Below are 17,473 nucleotides of genomic sequence, written 5' to 3'. Positions count from 1 at the left end.
TTCCACCGATCCCAAGTTTGTCCAAGAGTTTGGTAAGGATTGAATGGTCAACCATGTCAAAAGCGCTGGATAAGTCAAATTGTAAGAGGAGGATGTTGTATCCGTTTGCTATTTCAAGTTTGAATTTAGATATTAAGGTTAGAAGAACTGTTTCAGTGCTGTGGGCAGGTCGGAAGCCCGACTGGGACTCGTGGAGGATGGAGCTGCAGGCAAGGGAAGGAGTGTGTTTAAAAACAGAAAAAATTACCAGGCTAATTAGTGTTGGATTATTTGTAGTAAATAATTAGCAGATTTTAGTACACACAGCTTCAGCTTTAGAAATGTTAATTTCTTTCTTCATCTCTCTCTCATTCACCCCTGAATAATTCACTGCTGAGTCACTTTAAAGTTGAAGTAACAAAACATCTGTTTACTCACAGTTTGTAGTTAGATTATAATCAGACAGGCTTATATATACATATTACTATACATTTGTATTATCAGCTCCTTCCATGTGCTTAGATGGTAATGGATGCTCACACCACCATAGATCCTCTCAGGTTAGGAGAGATCATGAGCTCCATGTGCTCCATGTGCTGCATCTGCTGCATCTAACCCCCAACAGGAAGTTGCATAGCTATGTGACCTCTCTAAGTAATTCACATCAGAGGTCACAGAGTAATCACAGAGAAATAATAGGTGACAGGCAATGCATGTAAAATACAATTACATTCCAACAAACCCCTTCTCATGCATAACTGTCATGCAATTATTTATTCATACAAAGTCCAAGCTTTATACGCAAATTCACAAAATGTTCTCTGGGTAACGGTTTGGTCATGATGTCAGCTGTCATCTCACTGGTGTGACAATAGTGTAGACTGATGACCCCTTCTTTCGCCAACTCTCGCACGTTGTGGTATTTCGTTGCGATGTGCTTGGTGCGTGACTGAACCTTGTCATTCTGTGACAGTCGGATGCAGCTCTGATTATCTTCCATTATCTGGATTGGTCTCTTTTCAGCTATTCCGAAATCCAGCAAAAGTTTTTCAATCCACATCAGTTCTCTGCACGCTTCCGATACGGCCACGTATTCAGCTTCTGTAGAAGACAAACTCACAATACTTTGTTTATGACTGGCCCATGAAATTTGTACATTTCCATACATAAACACATATCCACTTGTGGATTTATAATCAGAATGATCCCCTGCCCAATCTGAATCACAGTAACATATTAGTTTTGGATTACTATTGGCTGAAATCTTTAATTTACAATCAATGGTACCCTTTAAATACCTTACCATCCTTTTAACTGCAGTCCAATCTGATTTGGTAGGTGAGCTGACCCTTCTGCTCAAAATTCCTACTGCATTTGCTATATCAGCCCTGTATGTGGTAGCTAGATATAAAAGCTTACCTATGGCTGATCTATATTGGATGTTATCTGGTAAAGGTTCTCTTACTGTTTCATCCATCAGAAAATCAGTGATCATGGGAGTGCTTACAACTTGGGCATCTTGCATACCTAAACTTTCAATAAGCTCATTTATTTTCTGCTTCTGGCTTAGAAGATAAGAACCATCATTTTGTTTCTCAATTTCTATACCAAGATAGTATGACACATTTCCAAGTTCTTTTATCTCAACATTGAGGTTTAAACACTTTACAATGTCCTTGTACTCTTGCTCACTTTTGCTTGCAATGAGCAGATCATCAACAAAAGCTAAAATGTATGCATATTGTCCATTTGTGCACCTAGTGTACAAACATTTATCTGCTTCACCTTGCTTAAATCCTAAATTTGTCAATATTTCATGCAATTTATCATTCCAACATTTTGCACTTTGCTTTAATCCATAAAGACCTTTGTTTAATTTACACACTAGCTGTCTTTGTTTTGTATTTATGAAACCTGTTGGTTGTTCCATGTACAAGTCTTCAGTTATATCTCCGTGAAGAAACGCTGTTTTCACATCAATGTGGTTGACTTGCATGCCTTTTGAGACTGCAATGCTCAGAAGTGTTCTTATTGTCGTGTGTTTCACTACAGGTGCAAACACTTCATCAAAATCTTCTCCATATTTTTGAAGATATCCCTTTGCCACTAATCTGGCTTTATACCTTTCCACTTTTCCTTGTGCATTCCTTTTTAACTTGAATACCCATTTGCATCCTATAGCTTTCTTGCCAGGAGGTAATTTTGTAAGAATCCAAGTATTATTTTTATCCAATGCATCAATTTCTTCTTGTGCAGCTTTATGCCATTCAGCAGCTTCTTCTGCTGGCATTTTCTCAATCTCATCCCATGTTAAGGGCTCTTGAGCTTCTGCTGACTTTGTTAGGTAAGACAGTCTTGGGGGTGGAACACCTTTGTTTTCCCTGGATGAGCGTCTGACAATAGGTTGGTCTGACCTTTCCGCATCCTCTAAATCTGAGAGTTCTTCTCCAATTGATTCCCCTTCTCCAACTGTACTGTCTTCTTCAATGATCCTTTCTGTGTCTGTTTCCTCTGCCTGTTCCTCGTTAGATACAGGTGAGTTGCTTTCAGACATCTGCCTTGGTATGGCATTTATATACACTGGCATGTCTATTATGGTTCTAGTTTCATATTCTGGATGATAAGGCTCATCTGGGATAATCCAGCCTTTATCAACCCTTTTGTTTTCATCAAAATATGTAACATGTCTTATGCCAACAATGCCAGTTTTCAGATTCAAAATTCTATATCCTTTGTGTCCTGGAGCATAGCCAACTAAAATGCCCCTTTCTGTTGTGGAATCCAGCTTATGCCTTCTTTGCTTTGGTACATGAGCATATGCTGTACTTCCAAATGTTCTTATGTGTGACAGGTTTGGCTTCCTACCATGCCATGTCTCATGTGGTGTGCGCTCAGCGCCTTTAGTTGGCATTCTGTTTTGTAGGTACACTGCTGTGAGAATGGCTTCCCCCCATAGTCTTTTAGGGAGATTGCTATCTGACAGCATACATCTGGTCATTTCCACAAGTGACCTAAATTTTCTCTCTGCAACAGAATTTTGCTCTGGTGTATAAGCTACTGTTGTGATATGTTGAATGCCTTCTTGTTCTAGAAATGTGCGCATGCTTTGTGAAGTGAACTCACCACCATTGTCGGTCTGAAGAACCTTTGGTTTTCTTTCAAATTTGTTGCTCACCATGGCTACGTATTTCTTCAGCATGTCTGTGACTTGACTTTTTTCTTTCAGCAAATAGGCCACACAATATCTAGAGAAATCATCCAAGAATATTAGCACAAATCTGTTATTTCCCAATGATGGGATATTAAACGGTCCACATAAGTCACTGTGTATTAAGTCCAGCACTTTATTACTCCTATTTCCTGTGTATGCAGGAAATGAGGGTCTCACACCTTTTTGAGTAACACAGTCTATGCATTTCTCAATTTTACCAGCATCTGCACTTATCTGAATGCCGGTGGCCAGTTGCTTACTGTAAAGATCCTGGATCACCTTAGAATCACGATGTCCCAGGCGGCGGTGCCAGATTTCCAGACTACATTTACCATCATTCTTCCTTACTTGCGCCATATGTGAGGCTTCACCTGAAATGCTCAGTTTATAAACATCATTATGCATAAAAGCTTCAGCATACACTTCATCATTTTTAGAGATTGTGCACTTACTGTTTTCAAAATGAATCGCAAATCCCTTCTTATCTAATGTAGATACACTAAGCATATTGCAAACTGCTTGGGGAATATACAAGACATCACTTACAGGAATTTCTTTAACTTCATTAGACACTTTGCATTTTAAGAATCCAATGCCTCTTGCTTGGATCTTAGCAGTCCCTGCGTTTGCAGTTTTAAGAATACCTTCCTCTGGACACATTTCCTGAAAGAAATCCTTACAATTGGTTAAATGGCATGTGCTCCCTGAATCCAAAATCCAAGTACTTTCATTTGAATTATTATTTACCATAGTCAAAGATTTTTCTGCCATTAGAAAACCCTTGTGTTTATCTTTGTCCTTCATACATTTCCTGGTTTGAAAATTCTTTAGTTCCATTGGCTTAGGTGAGCTAGAGGGAGTGTTTTGTGTTTCCTTACACCATTTAGATACATGTCCCTCCTTTCCACATGAGTAGCAAATCAGCTTGCCCTTGGGTGGAGTTTTCCCATAGCTCCGCCTTCCTCTGTTCTTTGCCAAGAAATTTGTTTCATTTCTCTCTGACTTGCTTTGAGAACACATCTCCTCAGAATCATTTATTATGCATTCCTGCCTTAGTTTTGATGTTGTCTGTTCAAAAGATTGCCCTTCAATGGCCTCATTTACAGACCTAAAAACATCAAACTTCTTTGATAGTGAGGTAAAAAGAAATGCTCTTTTCAATGCATCACACATGGGAATTCCAGAAAGTTCTAACTTTTGAAATGAAGACATAAGATGCATAATGTGATCATTACATTTACTTTTATCCCTTAATTTGGTTTCATTCAACTCTGCCAGCCAAATTGGTTGCTGCTTTGCATATGTAGTTGCATACATAGTTCTCAGTTTATATAAAATGTCCTTTGGTGTATCTTTTCCCTCCACTAATATGGCTTGTTTCTCTGAGAGAGCTTCCAAAAGCATGCACTTCACATAATAGTTTGCATTGTCCCATTCAGCCATATTTTCAGCTGTTCTGTCTTGGTCTAAGCATATATCTAATCTTTTTGCTCGAAGGAGACATATGAATCTTAGTTCCCACTGCTGATAATTAAACTCAGTTAATCTAGGCACCTTGAGAGAATAGAACAATGGTGAATTTCTTCCCTCAGCCATTTTCTTAGCCTTCTGTCTGCTGTGTGGGGGGAGAGAGAGACAGACTGAATCTTTCCTTTAAAACTTAAGAGAAAAATGTGGCCCTTTTTTCTGCCTGGTAATATTTCTCTTCTTTTTCAATTCCTGGCCCTGGGCCCATAACCCTTTTGTTGGATTATTTGTAGTAAATAATTAGCAGATTTTAGTACACACAGCTTCAGCTTTAGAAATGTTAATTTCTTTCTTCATCTCTCTCTCATTCACCCCTGAATAATTCACTGCTGAGTCACTTTAAAGTTGAAGTAACAAAACATCTGTTTACTCACAGTTTGTAGTTAGATTATAATCAGACAGGCTTATATATACATATTACTATACATTTGTATTATCAGCTCCTTCCATGTGCTTAGATGGTAATGGATGCTCACACCACCATAGATCCTCTCAGGTTAGGAGAGATCATGAGCTCCATGTGCTCCATGTGCTGCATCTGCTGCATCTAACCCCCAACAGGAAGTTGCATAGCTATGTGACCTCTCTAAGTAATTCACATCAGAGGTCACAGAGTAATCACAGAGAAATAATAGGTGACAGGCAATGCATGTAAAATACAATTACATTCCAACAATTAGAACAATAACAACAAGATAGAAGCTTACCAGATCATGGAACCAGTTGGACATTGTCTCTGGATTCTTTATTCACAGGCTTAATATACCACAATTCAAGGACATGTCACAGCGGTTTACAGTATCAAAGTGTAACTGATATTCAACAAGGTTTAAGCAGGCAGGTGAGGGTCCTGTTCACTTAAACCCCTCTATTTCTGGATATCCAACGCCACTTAACCACACAGTGCTGCAGAATTTCGTCACTGAGCAGTTTGTACCCGGGTGGTCTGTGGGTGGATTTGGGGAGGAGCTGCCAGTTATGCTGGCATCGGCCATATTCAGGGTCAGGATCTGCATGGGCTGGTGGGCAGATAGGACCGTACAAAAGGCCGTCCTGTCGTTCACTTAGCTATGCGGGTGTTGGCACTGAATATCAACTGGCACCCAAATAACTTTTGGGTCAGCAGTTGACATGACCCCAGCATTGAATATTTGGGTAGATTCAGCGGCTACGAAACCATTGACTGTTGCAGCCTGAACATTGAGGGGTTTGGTTTTATACAATAACTAGTTAAATTGCCAGCTGAGGTGCTCCATTGATCCACAGAACACGGTACAGTAAAAGCAGCTGCAGAGCAAGCTTCCCACTCACACAGAAACACATACACACTCTGCCCCACAGTGCAAACTTCCCTGACACGTGTGCACGTCGCCCCACAGTGCAAACTTCCCTGACACGTGCGCACGCTGCCCAACAGTGCAAACTTCCCTGACACATGCACACACCGTCCCACAGTGCAACCTTCCCTCATATTTTACCAGACAGTTGTGCCAGTCCTGTTCCAGAGACACGATCTGTAAGGATGAGGGGGTGAGTACATTCATTTTTCTGTTCAGTGTTCTGTTTTCTTTGGTATGTACTAAATTTCATTAACTGTGTCTGCAGTTTTCGCTGCATTTGTGAATGGAGTAGAATTATAAACTCCTGTGAAACTGACTACATTTTTTGTGGTGTTTAAATTGGTGACCTATTGAGATGAAAATAAGAGAATGGCTTTTAATTTTTCTCTTTCTTGCTTTTTCTTAGATGTTGGGTCAGTAGAGGGCTTGGCCTACCACAGAGGATGGGATACATTATACTGGACAAGTTATACCACTTCCACCATTACTCGTCACACTGTGAACCAGAGCCGGCATGGAGCCTTTGATAGGGATACAGTTGTCACCATGTCAGGGGACGATCATCCTCGAGCATTTGTACTGGATGAATGTCAGAAGTGAGTGCAAAATCTGAGACTTGCAAGTGCATTTACTCTGTATGCATTCACTTGTTTTTTTGGACCAGCAGTCTTCTCCTCCTCCTCCTCCTCCTCCTCCTCCTCCTCTTCCTCTGGGCTTCTTGTGAATTTGGAACTGACTTTGAGCCTTTGGCACCATGACCATTCTTTCTCATCCAGCTGTGGATGTTCCCCTTTTTATCAGCAATCCCACCTCCTTCCACCCCTCTCATCTGGTCCCCCAGAACCCAGCATGCCTGACACTGTCCAGAAGCTGAACCTCCATTCCAGTCAGTTGATTATAAAAGATAGAGTCAAATGAATGTACATGTGATTTCTCATCAAGTTCATGCCAAATCTCCTGTAGTTTTTTGGGATTTCATGATATTTCTGCTGCATTTTGCACTAGTTTTCAGCAGAGTTAAACACTTGTCTACTGTAGTATTCTTCAAAATTCAACAGCTCTGAAAACACAGAAAGGGTATGTGCACAAGACTGTCCATGGAACATGGAACCAGTTAGACATTGTCTCTGGATTCTTTATTCACAGACTTGATATACAGTAAAGTCTTGATTATCTGACGTAAACGGGACTGACCCGTTGTCGGGTAAGTGAAAAGTTGGATAATACGGAAAATGATGGGAACCCCTCAAACAATGCATAAACCAAGACTGTAAAAGCAGGGTCCTGGGTTACAATGGTGCTGCTATGCTGTAAAAGCTGGATCCTGAGTCTGTAACAAATTGTCTCAGGTTCGAAACTTCCCTCTGTGCTACTTCGGAAAATGGAAAGAGACATGATAACGTCACCGGGAGGTCTGCCAGATGGTTGGATTAGTGAAGGTCTCTTAAACCCCTCTGTCTCTGGATATTCAGTGACACTTAACCACACAGTGCTGTTGAATATCCCGTCTGACCGTGTGGTACTGAGCAGTTTGTACCCGGGTGGTCTGTGGGTGGAGTCAGGGAGGAACTGGCAGTTAAGGTGGGCGATCATTTGGTTATCATAATGCTTTTTATTCGCCTCTTACCGTAAAATTGCATTTTAAGTTACAGTTGTCACAGAATACGGCTGCTAAACTTATCCTTGGTCTCAAAAAGTCTGGTCGTTCTTCTGCTTCTCTTGGCTTCCTATTCATTTGAGAGTTTTATTTAAGTTGGCCTATATAATTTTTAAAATGTTTGATGGTATATCCCCAGATTATTTCTTTAGTTTCTTTTCCTTTTGTTCTTGGCATCTCGAGAGTTAGAGATCCTTTTTGTCTGATTTTTACCTTCCGGTTCAAATGTTAGATATAAAAAGATTTGGGAGATATCCTTTTGCTATCAGACTTCCTATCTCTGGCTCTCACTTCCTATTGAACTTCAAAGCTCTTTTAGTTATTTTTCATTTTGTAAGAGTGTAAAGACTTATTTGTTAAAAAGATTTTTCTTAATTGATTTTTAAGTTACAATTCTTTATTTTACTTTGTTACCCACTTTGAGCTACTAATAAGTGGGATTTAAGGGGATAGAAGAATCTCATCAAATCACATTTGGAATTTAGTTATCACCAAATGGTGTATATTAAGACACAGGAAGAGAGGACTTATTCAAGACTGAAGATTAAAGGTTCTAGACTTCAAAAGAATTAAGAGGCCCTTTTACTAAGCTGCGTAGGCACCTATGCTCGCTGAACACGCGCCAAATTGGAGTTACCACCCGGTTACCACATGGCCCTTGCGGTAATTTCAATTTTGGCGCGTCCGCTACACGCATCTGAAAAATATTTTTTATTTTCTGGCGTGCGTAACGGACACGTGCCAAGTGGTATTTGATGTGTGTAGGTCATTACTGCCCAGATTCTTTATTGCTAGGTCAATGGCTGGCGGTAAGGTCTCAGACCCAAAATGGACACGTGGCAATTTTGATTTTGCCACACATCCATTTTCGGCAAAAAAAAGAGGCCTTTTTTTTAACAGGTGCGCTAAAAAATGGATCGGCACGCACCCAAAACCCACACCTCTACCGCAAGCAATTTTTCAGCGCACCTTTGTAAAAGGACCCCTAAATTTGTCAAGATGGGGGAATATCTTAAGGAAGAGTTAGTTGTATGGGAACAGCTGAAGGAAGTAGAACTGCAGTGGGCAAAACTGAAAGGAGCTATTTTAAAGGCAACAAACCTGCATATACAGACAGAAACAGCACATGAAGCGGTAGAGTGGTACTCACGATAGGTTTTGGCACCCTGGCCGTCAGCAACCAGTGCCATGTTTACTGCACTAACTGTGTTGCGCAGACCCTGTCAAATGTCTCTACTGACTGTGAAGCCTTTTCTAAAATGCATATATGAAGACACCAGCAAATATGTGTGTATTTACTTGGCACTTCATTGGCAACAGCCTTTTCACAAAAAACACGTTGAAAAGAAGAGTAGCCAGAGTCTTTCCTGCAGAGGAGAACGGTCTTAAACCATGCATATAAGAGAATCTTGCACTTACCAGTGGTGCGCTAAACCGGTTTGTCCCCATAGAAATTGATGGTGCCAAAAACGGGACCGAAGTACGGCATGCAGTTAAACAGAGGCATGCGCTTATCCGACGTGCACTTAAATGGAGTGCACTGTATTTTCTTGAATCTCCCCAGAATCACACTTAAAACACTCCCCTTTAAATCTCTGTGTCCTGCGACATCTATGCTTGTAACTAGCACTTGTAAATATGACTATTGTTAGATGCTGCATAAGCCTTCTAAAGTGACTTCATTGTTCTGTAGCAGCTAGCAGTTTGTCATGGGGTTGAGGCAGCGGTCATTGTCACCACTGTGTAGAGAGATGATTCAGTTGAGATTGTTTGGGCCTGGGTCATCCTAAAGGTGATTGGATTCTTCCTCTTCAGTTTAAAAACAAATACTGCCTCTCCCCTAGCATCACAGTGAGCAAGAGCTAATGGCAAGGAATGCTGATTGATACTTCCATTACTTGACCAGTAGATAGTGTGCCTTTTGGGTAAGTGGTAGGGCTGTTGCTTTTGAACTTGCAGTTAAGTTTTAGCTCCCTTATTCGTAGTGATAAACAGTTACCCATCTTCTCAATTTCAAATCTCTGCTGCTGCTAGTAACATTTGCACCAAAGAGTCCGCTCCACATTGATGCTGGTAAACTTTTGAAGATTTGAATTTTAGCAGTGTGCTATTGTTTGCCCATGTTTTGATTTCTGGTTTTGTTTCGTGTATTGTCTTCCCATAGTTTAATGTTCTGGACCAACTGGAATGAGCAGCACCCCAGCATCATGAGGGCCACACTCTCTGGGGGTAACGTTGTGATCATTATTGACAAGGATATCCGGACACCCAATGGCCTCGCCATCGATCACAAGGCTGAAAAGATCTACTTCTCCGATGCCACCCTGGATAAGATCGAGCGGTGCGAATATGATGGTTCACGGCGATACGTGAGTTCAAAGTGCATCAAAGCACTGGAACTTTGTGCTAGTGAATGTAGAAACCTTTTGCCCTGTTCAGATACTGTAGATCAGGCTTGTCCAACCTTTTTCTATCGGAGGCCACATTTTATATTTTTTAACATTCAGAGGGGTCAAAACACTGACCATTGTATTTTGCTGCATATTTTGTCAAATAGTGGTAAAATACAAAGGTGCATTGTCTCCTCCCCAGCCTTCACCCAGTCTCTCTCTCTCCCTCCCCACCCCTCCAAGTCTTCACCCAGTCTCTTCCTCCTCACTTGGCTTCAGTTGCAAAAGAAGCAGCGGGTTTCCTGCTTCCTCATTGTTACATGGCTCCCTGCAAGTTTGAGCCGCATGGTACCGGAAGTTCGGGTTGATCCTTCCTCATTGTGACGTGGCTCCCTGCAAGCTTGAGCCGCATGGTACCGGAAGTTCGGGTTGGTCTTGTGGATGCAAGTCTCACGAGACTTGAAACTGCAAGACCAATCCGAACGTCTGGTACCATGTGGCTCAAACTTTATAGAGAGCTGAATAATGGTAGGAAGCAGGAATCTTGCTGTGTAAGCACCTCAAGAATTGACGAGCTTCCAAGGGCCAGAAAAAAAGCACTTGGTGGGCCAGATTCCGACCTGCGGGCCACAGAATGGACAAGCCTGCTGTAGATACATGGTGACATTATGTCATATCAAGCATTTTAAACCAGCTGTGTCTTGTTCTTCCTATCTAATTGTGCACAGTCAGGAACCAGTGATCTACAGCATCTCAGGGTGTAAAGATATGACACATACACATTGGATACTTTTATGCATGATAACAATTTAGATCCTCCTAATAAACAAAATAAACTCGGGGGGAGGGGGGTAATTTTCAGCAGTGATGGCAAGTGACTTCATTTAAATGCCATGGATGATATTTATAATATATTTATTCAGTGCCACTAGGGGAAGCAATGCTGTAACACAGCGCCTCCGTTTAAACGTCCCAGTACTGTGCGGTGAGATCCCAGTCTATGAGGACCTTGTGATGCCCAGACTATTATCGAATACTAGTGTAACCTGGTATCAGCAGGCCTGACATTTACACACCTGCAGTTACACAGTCACACCACTTGTGTGCGCCCTTACAGAATAGTGCTTCGGCACCCTGCTACCACTCACATGCATGAGTGAACACTTCCCCACAAGTACTCTGTACCTTAACCCAGGCAAGGGGTGTGTAAATGCAGGCGTCCAGTTAACGGTTGAGGTATATTATTGATAACATATATATAGAGTGGCAAATTTCAGCTGTTATCCAAATATCTGGATAGTATTGTTGCTTCAACCTCACTCCTCAGCACTATACAAATAGGGTAGGAGGAATTTTATTCCAGCAGTATCTGTACAGTGTTTTAAAAGCTGCAGGTAGGAACTTGTATTCAGCAGCCTGTGAACGTATGTCTGTTACAAAGTTCAACCATCTGTTTATAAAGACACAAATCCTCTGATCCTCTGAGTCGTGAGCAAGGCCACATTAACCATCCGTGGGGCCCTTGGCAAACTTTTGTGGACCCCCCCCTCCCCCTCCCCAATCCAGAAGCACAGCTTTTCTTGCTTCCAGAGGCTGAAAAGCAGCATAAAGGAGTGAAGCTGCCTCAGAAACAGGAAGTGATGTCAGAAGGGGTGGAACTGGCAGTGGCACTGACTGACGGCAGTTCCATACCTTTATGCCACTTTTTATCCCTGGGAAGCAGCTGCACTGGAAGAGGGAAAGGGAAGCTAGGAAGATACTGGACTGGAGTGGGCCCTGTACTCGGGCCGCTTTTACTTATGGGCTTCCTGTTAAACTGGCCTGGGGCCTGCTCCCTTTGCCCATTGGTAAAAAGGGCTCTGATCCCTGAGCCATTAGTAGTGGAGGAGCAGTGCTTATAGATCCAAGCGCAGAACCTCCAGAAGTACATTAGTGGGAAGTAAGGGACCACAGGCTCAACTGCCCTGAGCCGAAAAGAAGAAACTGATTTATTCAACCCCTGCTTGAGGTGTGAGTCATATAATTTCTTGCTTGGGCTGTGCTTGAGGCTTCCCTTGGGTGTCAAAACATATATTGATATTGTATGCATTCTTTGAAAAGTTGCACTTATCATTATAAAGAAAATTGATGGTAGCCATGTTTCTGTGAAATGAAAGCAGAGTATATATTGAGTCAGGATGAGTGGGGAGAAACAAAATTGCATTATTTTTACTTTGGTTTGATTCACTTACTTAGTGTTACACTTATATTGCAATTCATTCAGTTGATTTTCTATTTATCTTCAAACAGGTTATTTTAAAATCTGAACCAGTTCATACTTTTGGCTTGGCTGTCTACGGGGATTATATATTTTGGACGGACTGGGTACGCAGGGCAGTGCAGAGAGCCAACAAGTATGTGGGCACAGACATGAAGATGTTGAGGGTTGACATTCCTCAGCAGCCCATGGGGATCATCGCTGTGGCCAATGACACCAATAGCTGTAAGCAGCTTTCTCTTGTTAATCAGATGATCACTAGTTTGAAGGCTTTCAGAATAATCAAACCTTCTTTACGTTTGTACATCAAGAAATGAGGCTGTATTGGCTGTTGCATCCAAGCATTAACACGCATTGAGCATTTCAGGTTATACTGGTGCAGGTTTGGCAAGTTCCTTCCCTCAAAGTAGCAAACCAGACAAAAGATTGAGAAGAGAAAGTGTTTGGACTTAAGAAAAGGCTAGTGAACTTTCATGGGAAGTTTATTTCATGAAATCTATGTAACACTTAACAATTGTTCCCGGTAAAAAAGTAATATAGTGGGTTTAAAAAAAATTTACTCAGTTATTCTGATGATACTGAATAGAGAATGACATGGGGACAAAATTTGCCCCATCCCTGCAGGCTGTCTCCGTCCCTGCCCTGTTCCTGCTGGCTCTGTCACATTGCCGCCCTGTCCCCATGGGCTCTGTCTCCGTCCCCACCCTGTCTCCATGGGCTCAGGCTCTGTCTCCATCCCCGCCCCTGCAAGCTCTGCCCCTGTCCCCGCCCTGTCCCCGCGGGCTCTGCCCCTGTCTCCTCCCCCACCCCATCCCCGCAGTCTCTGGATTTGACTCCATCCCTGCCCCATCCCTGCAGCCTCTGGCTCTGTCTCCGTCCCCCCCCCCCCCTCCATCTCCACTGGTTCTTTCTCTGTCCCTGTGGGCTCACTCTCTCTCTCTGTCCCTGCCCGTCCCCGTGGGCTCTGTCTTTGCCTCTGTCCCTGCCCTGACCCTACTCTGTCCTCATCTGCACAAGCCTTGAACACCTATGATTTTATATTTAAATCTTTTTATTAAAATATAAAAAGGAACGATATTCTGTACAACTCTATGATCTTCCCCAACAATAGCTGATTTCTGTTACCCCAAGGAACCCTGATCGACCCAGGGGTACAAACTACAACCCGCTCTGTATGTCCTGGTGGGGGAGAAATATGCCCTATGAAGCACTGTTAGGAATAATAAGTCATCAACAATCTCAGGATTCAGTCTAGCTCTCCTGTCCTCCACAGTCCTTCCCAGAACAGAAAATGTCCTCTCAGAAGACGTGCTGGTAGCAGGATTGCATAGGAGCCCCACACAAGTTTTGCCAGTTTTGGCCAGCACTTATGCTTGTTTTTCTAAACCATCAAAACATCATTGTCTGCATTAGAGAATGACACGGGGACGGAGACAAAGTTTGTCCCTAACCCAGCGGGCTCTGTCCCCGTCCCTGCGGTTAACCACGTTTCCCCACCCTTGTGTCATTCTCTAATACTGAAGAGAATTGGTTGCTAAGTTAATGAGCACCAGTTCTTTCTGAGCCACCCTCTATATACAAACCATTACACGTGTGCACCCATCTCTTACTGGCTCATATCAAGAAATCATCTCTTCATTTCTGTCTGCTGACTTGCTTTCTTTGGTTTTCAGGTGAGCTCTCGGCTTGTAAGGTTAATAGTGGCGGCTGTGAGGACCTGTGCTTTCTTACTGCTGAAGGGCGTGTGGACTGTAGCTGCCGAGGAGACAGAATTTTGCAAGAAGATTTCACCTGCAAAGGTGAGTCTGTGCCTAGTTGCAGACATAGAGCAGAAGCATTTGTTTGGACTGGAACAGAAAGGGAATTCATTAATTTGAAATAGGTAAACTGGCCAATCTTTCAAGCTGAATTCCCATTTGTACTCTTATGAGGGAGAGAGCAGAGGACAGTTTCCTACTATTAGAATAGAGGTCAACCAGTGGTATACCAAGGGCGAGGCAGCGGGTGATTTCCATCCTGGGTGCAGGCAGTAAGGGGGTACATCGAGCATTCGTGGAGCCACAGACTTCCTGTTCCATGATTTCTCAGTGCACCTCCTTTACTGCTTGGAGGGAAGGGAGGGGGGGTACTTCGATCCGGGTGGCAACCCAGTTAGGTATGCCACTGCAGGTCAACACAAGCAGCTGGTGATACCTTTTTTTTTGTCCTAGCAATATATTTTTATCTTGCTTTCAGGCAGAATCCTTGTGTTTAAATAGTACACAGTGAGTTAGCATTCAGTGAGTTAGGCATTAAGTTGAATGTATATACTATCAGTTTCTGAGTTGCATAAAAGTGGGAATGTTTAGTAAAGGGCATTAAGAAGGGCAGTTTAGTAAAGGTAAAAGAAAAAGAAGTTGCTTACCGTTTTCCGTAGACAGCAGAATCCAAAGCCAGACTGTCACCACACTCTTGGTGGTGTCATTGGAACTTACCTCCCAGCTACAGTTTAAAAGATGCCTCCATCCCACATACCTCCTTAGAACCCTAGTCCGTTAGACTTACAAGTCTGTACCAAGTGTACTTCAGCTTGGATTGAGATGGGTGGGTGAGTGTGGCTTAGATACTTTGAACCTCCTGACTCTACCACAACTGATTATGAGGCAATTGCATCTTCCATTACATAGCTTATCAGTATTACAGAACCTGTGGGATACTTATCCATCAATGAGGAGGTGGAGACAGAGAACTGAAAACTGAGCTGAGATATATCTCTCTTAGCATCCAGTCCAGTTCCTCAGTATTTTCTGTCTCCAGCAGGTGGATGGACAAACTTTTCAGCCTTTGGTTCTGAGTGTTTTCTCCTGGTCCAGTTGGTCAGCTGGTCCCCAGTAGAGCTCTTCTTTTTCAGCAAAACAACCTCAAAACAAAAGAAAACAAAAAAAAAAAGAAATGAGAAGGAAAGAGGTTTGCTGTTGAGCATGGGACAGAGTATCAGTCCTAAGAAGTATTTCTTACCAGTGGTAAGGCTTATGGAGACTATGAGCTTGGGGAGAGCAGCTGGCAGTGGTAAGTCTGACTTGGAACCGCCGAGAGGGATGCAAGTTCTACTTGGTGCAGGGGAGGGATCCTGACTCACTACTTGGGACATGTTGTGCTGTGCTTGTGACAGTCTGTGAGAATGGCAACTCCTGTGGAGGCACTTAAGTGGTGTTTCCGCTGATGGGCTCGCCTGCTGGTGTAGGGATCAATGCCCTACTGCAGCCCAGGCTGGAGACACATCTACTATATGTCTTCCCTCCTTGGCCTATGGTAGGCTGCATGTTGAAAAGGATCACAGTGCACTGGGTTCAAATAATTCTTGTAGCCGCGGAGTCTGTGGTACACGGCCCTGATCTGACTACTAGATGGGGGTCCTCTCCATCTTCCTCAGGTATGTGACCTACTGAAGCAAGGTCCAATGCTTATGGAGGATCTGTGCCCCTTTGGTCTTTCGGCTTGACTATTGAAAAGGCTCGGTTGAGACAAAAATGTTCCGATTCGGTCATTGCTACCTTGTTTCAGACTTGGAAACGCTTTACATCTATGGTGTATGCAAGGGTGTGGAGGACGTTCAAGGGCTGGTGTTCTGAGCGCAGGCGTTCTCCCATGTTTGCTCAGGTCATGCAAATCCTAGCATTTCTCCAAGCAGGCCTTCAGAAAGGATTGGTGTTGTGCTCTCTAAAAGTTCAAGTTGTGGTTTTGACCTGTTTCAGAGACTGACTTATAGCCAGTAATGTCAAACTTATTGAAGACACAGCATCAACCAGATGCTTAGTTTTTGTGGTAACTGCCGATGTACTTTGCTTGTGAATAGCAAACTTAGCTGGAGCAATGCTCGTTTGCAAAATTGAGTTTCAGCTCCCCAATTCACCGGGCCTGAGGAGACATCCTGGCACACTTGAACATACGCTTCACACACCAATCATGGGCGTCCAGTCGAGACGTTTTCCCCTTATATTGCGGACATCTCTTAAACTGTGGCTTAGAGAGTGATATTCGAAAAACTGACTGAAAAGCCAAGAACAGAAACCTGACTTTACTACATGGGGGTTTAGAAAGATTGATAAGTCTATCTGACTAGGGCTCTCAGAAGGTGGGGGTGCGTGGGATGGAGGCATCTTTTTAATTAAGTCAAACCAAAGGTCTATCCATAGTGGCCATCCAGGTCACATGCATCTGGCAGGATCCCAAAAGGTAGCAAAAGTCCATGCAGCTAACCCTTAGGGATAAGCAGTGGCTTTTCCCAAGTCCATCTTAGTAATGGTTTATGGACTTTTACAAAGATATAGGAGTGCTGGGCAGATTTATTAATACAAATACCTGACGTGGCCACGTTTCACCCTAAGGCTGCATCAGTGGTTAGAAACCATAGGGGAAAATACCCAACTTTCCCCTAATAGTTATGTCTCTAAATATATTGCAGCACTTCCTCATTAGTGAAGCAGATGTAGGGCGAAAAGTGGCCATGTCAGATATTTGTATTAATAAATCTGTCCAGAATGCCTGTATTGTTGGTCTACTTTTGTTTGCTGCTGTTATTGAGTGCAGCTCATCGCCTCTCTTCTTGTCTGCTTATGGACTTTTCCTCCAGGAATTCATTCAGACCTTCTTTTTTTTTTTTTTTTTTTACATGTAACTTTATTGGAATCACAGAACAGTACAAATTTGCATTGCAAAAATATTACACTTAATAAACCTCTACTGCTTCATTCATATCTAAATTTTTCCAGTTTTATAACAACCCCGCCCATAATGTACCTTGCACCCACACCCCACACACCATACCCCTAAGAGGCAAGTGCATTTTAACAAAAGAAGAAGAAACAAATGCATATTGTGTTCCTATGTGCAATAAAATATACACTAATGTTGCAACTTTTTGACCCACTTATTCTCCATCTCTTGCATCTTCCCGTATTTTAAAGCTGTCAATTTATTCAGCTGGTAGTAATTGCTGACTTTGTTACAATAACATACATAGCTAGGCCTCTTGAGTCCCTTCCAGCACACTGCAGTTTCACATCTGACTGCCACCACGAAGTATTTCAGTAACTTCCAGTCCCAATCATCAATCTCTCTCCCCCCCCCCCC

The 17,473-nt window shown here is 42.7% G+C and overlaps 1 protein-coding gene across 1 annotated transcript in view; it reads left to right on the top strand.

Annotated features, from left to right (window-relative positions):
* LRP1 (LDL receptor related protein 1) overlaps positions 1-17,473 on the top strand; it is a 612,781-nt gene that overhangs the window by 431,972 nt on the left and 163,336 nt on the right. The window contains exons 42-45 of the mRNA XM_030196646.1: positions 6,464-6,653; positions 9,879-10,083; positions 12,394-12,586; positions 14,035-14,160. Of these exons, the coding sequence (XP_030052506.1) occupies positions 6,464-6,653; positions 9,879-10,083; positions 12,394-12,586; positions 14,035-14,160 (714 nt within the window). The remainder of the gene's footprint in view (positions 1-6,463; positions 6,654-9,878; positions 10,084-12,393; positions 12,587-14,034; positions 14,161-17,473) is intronic.

The sequence above is a fragment of the Microcaecilia unicolor genome, chromosome 3, assembly GCF_901765095.1.
Source record: "Microcaecilia unicolor chromosome 3, aMicUni1.1, whole genome shotgun sequence".
Taxonomy (NCBI): Eukaryota; Metazoa; Chordata; class Amphibia; order Gymnophiona; family Siphonopidae; genus Microcaecilia; species Microcaecilia unicolor.
Note: the sequence above shows the minus strand (reverse complement) of the source record. Positions and strands in the feature narration are given on the sequence as shown.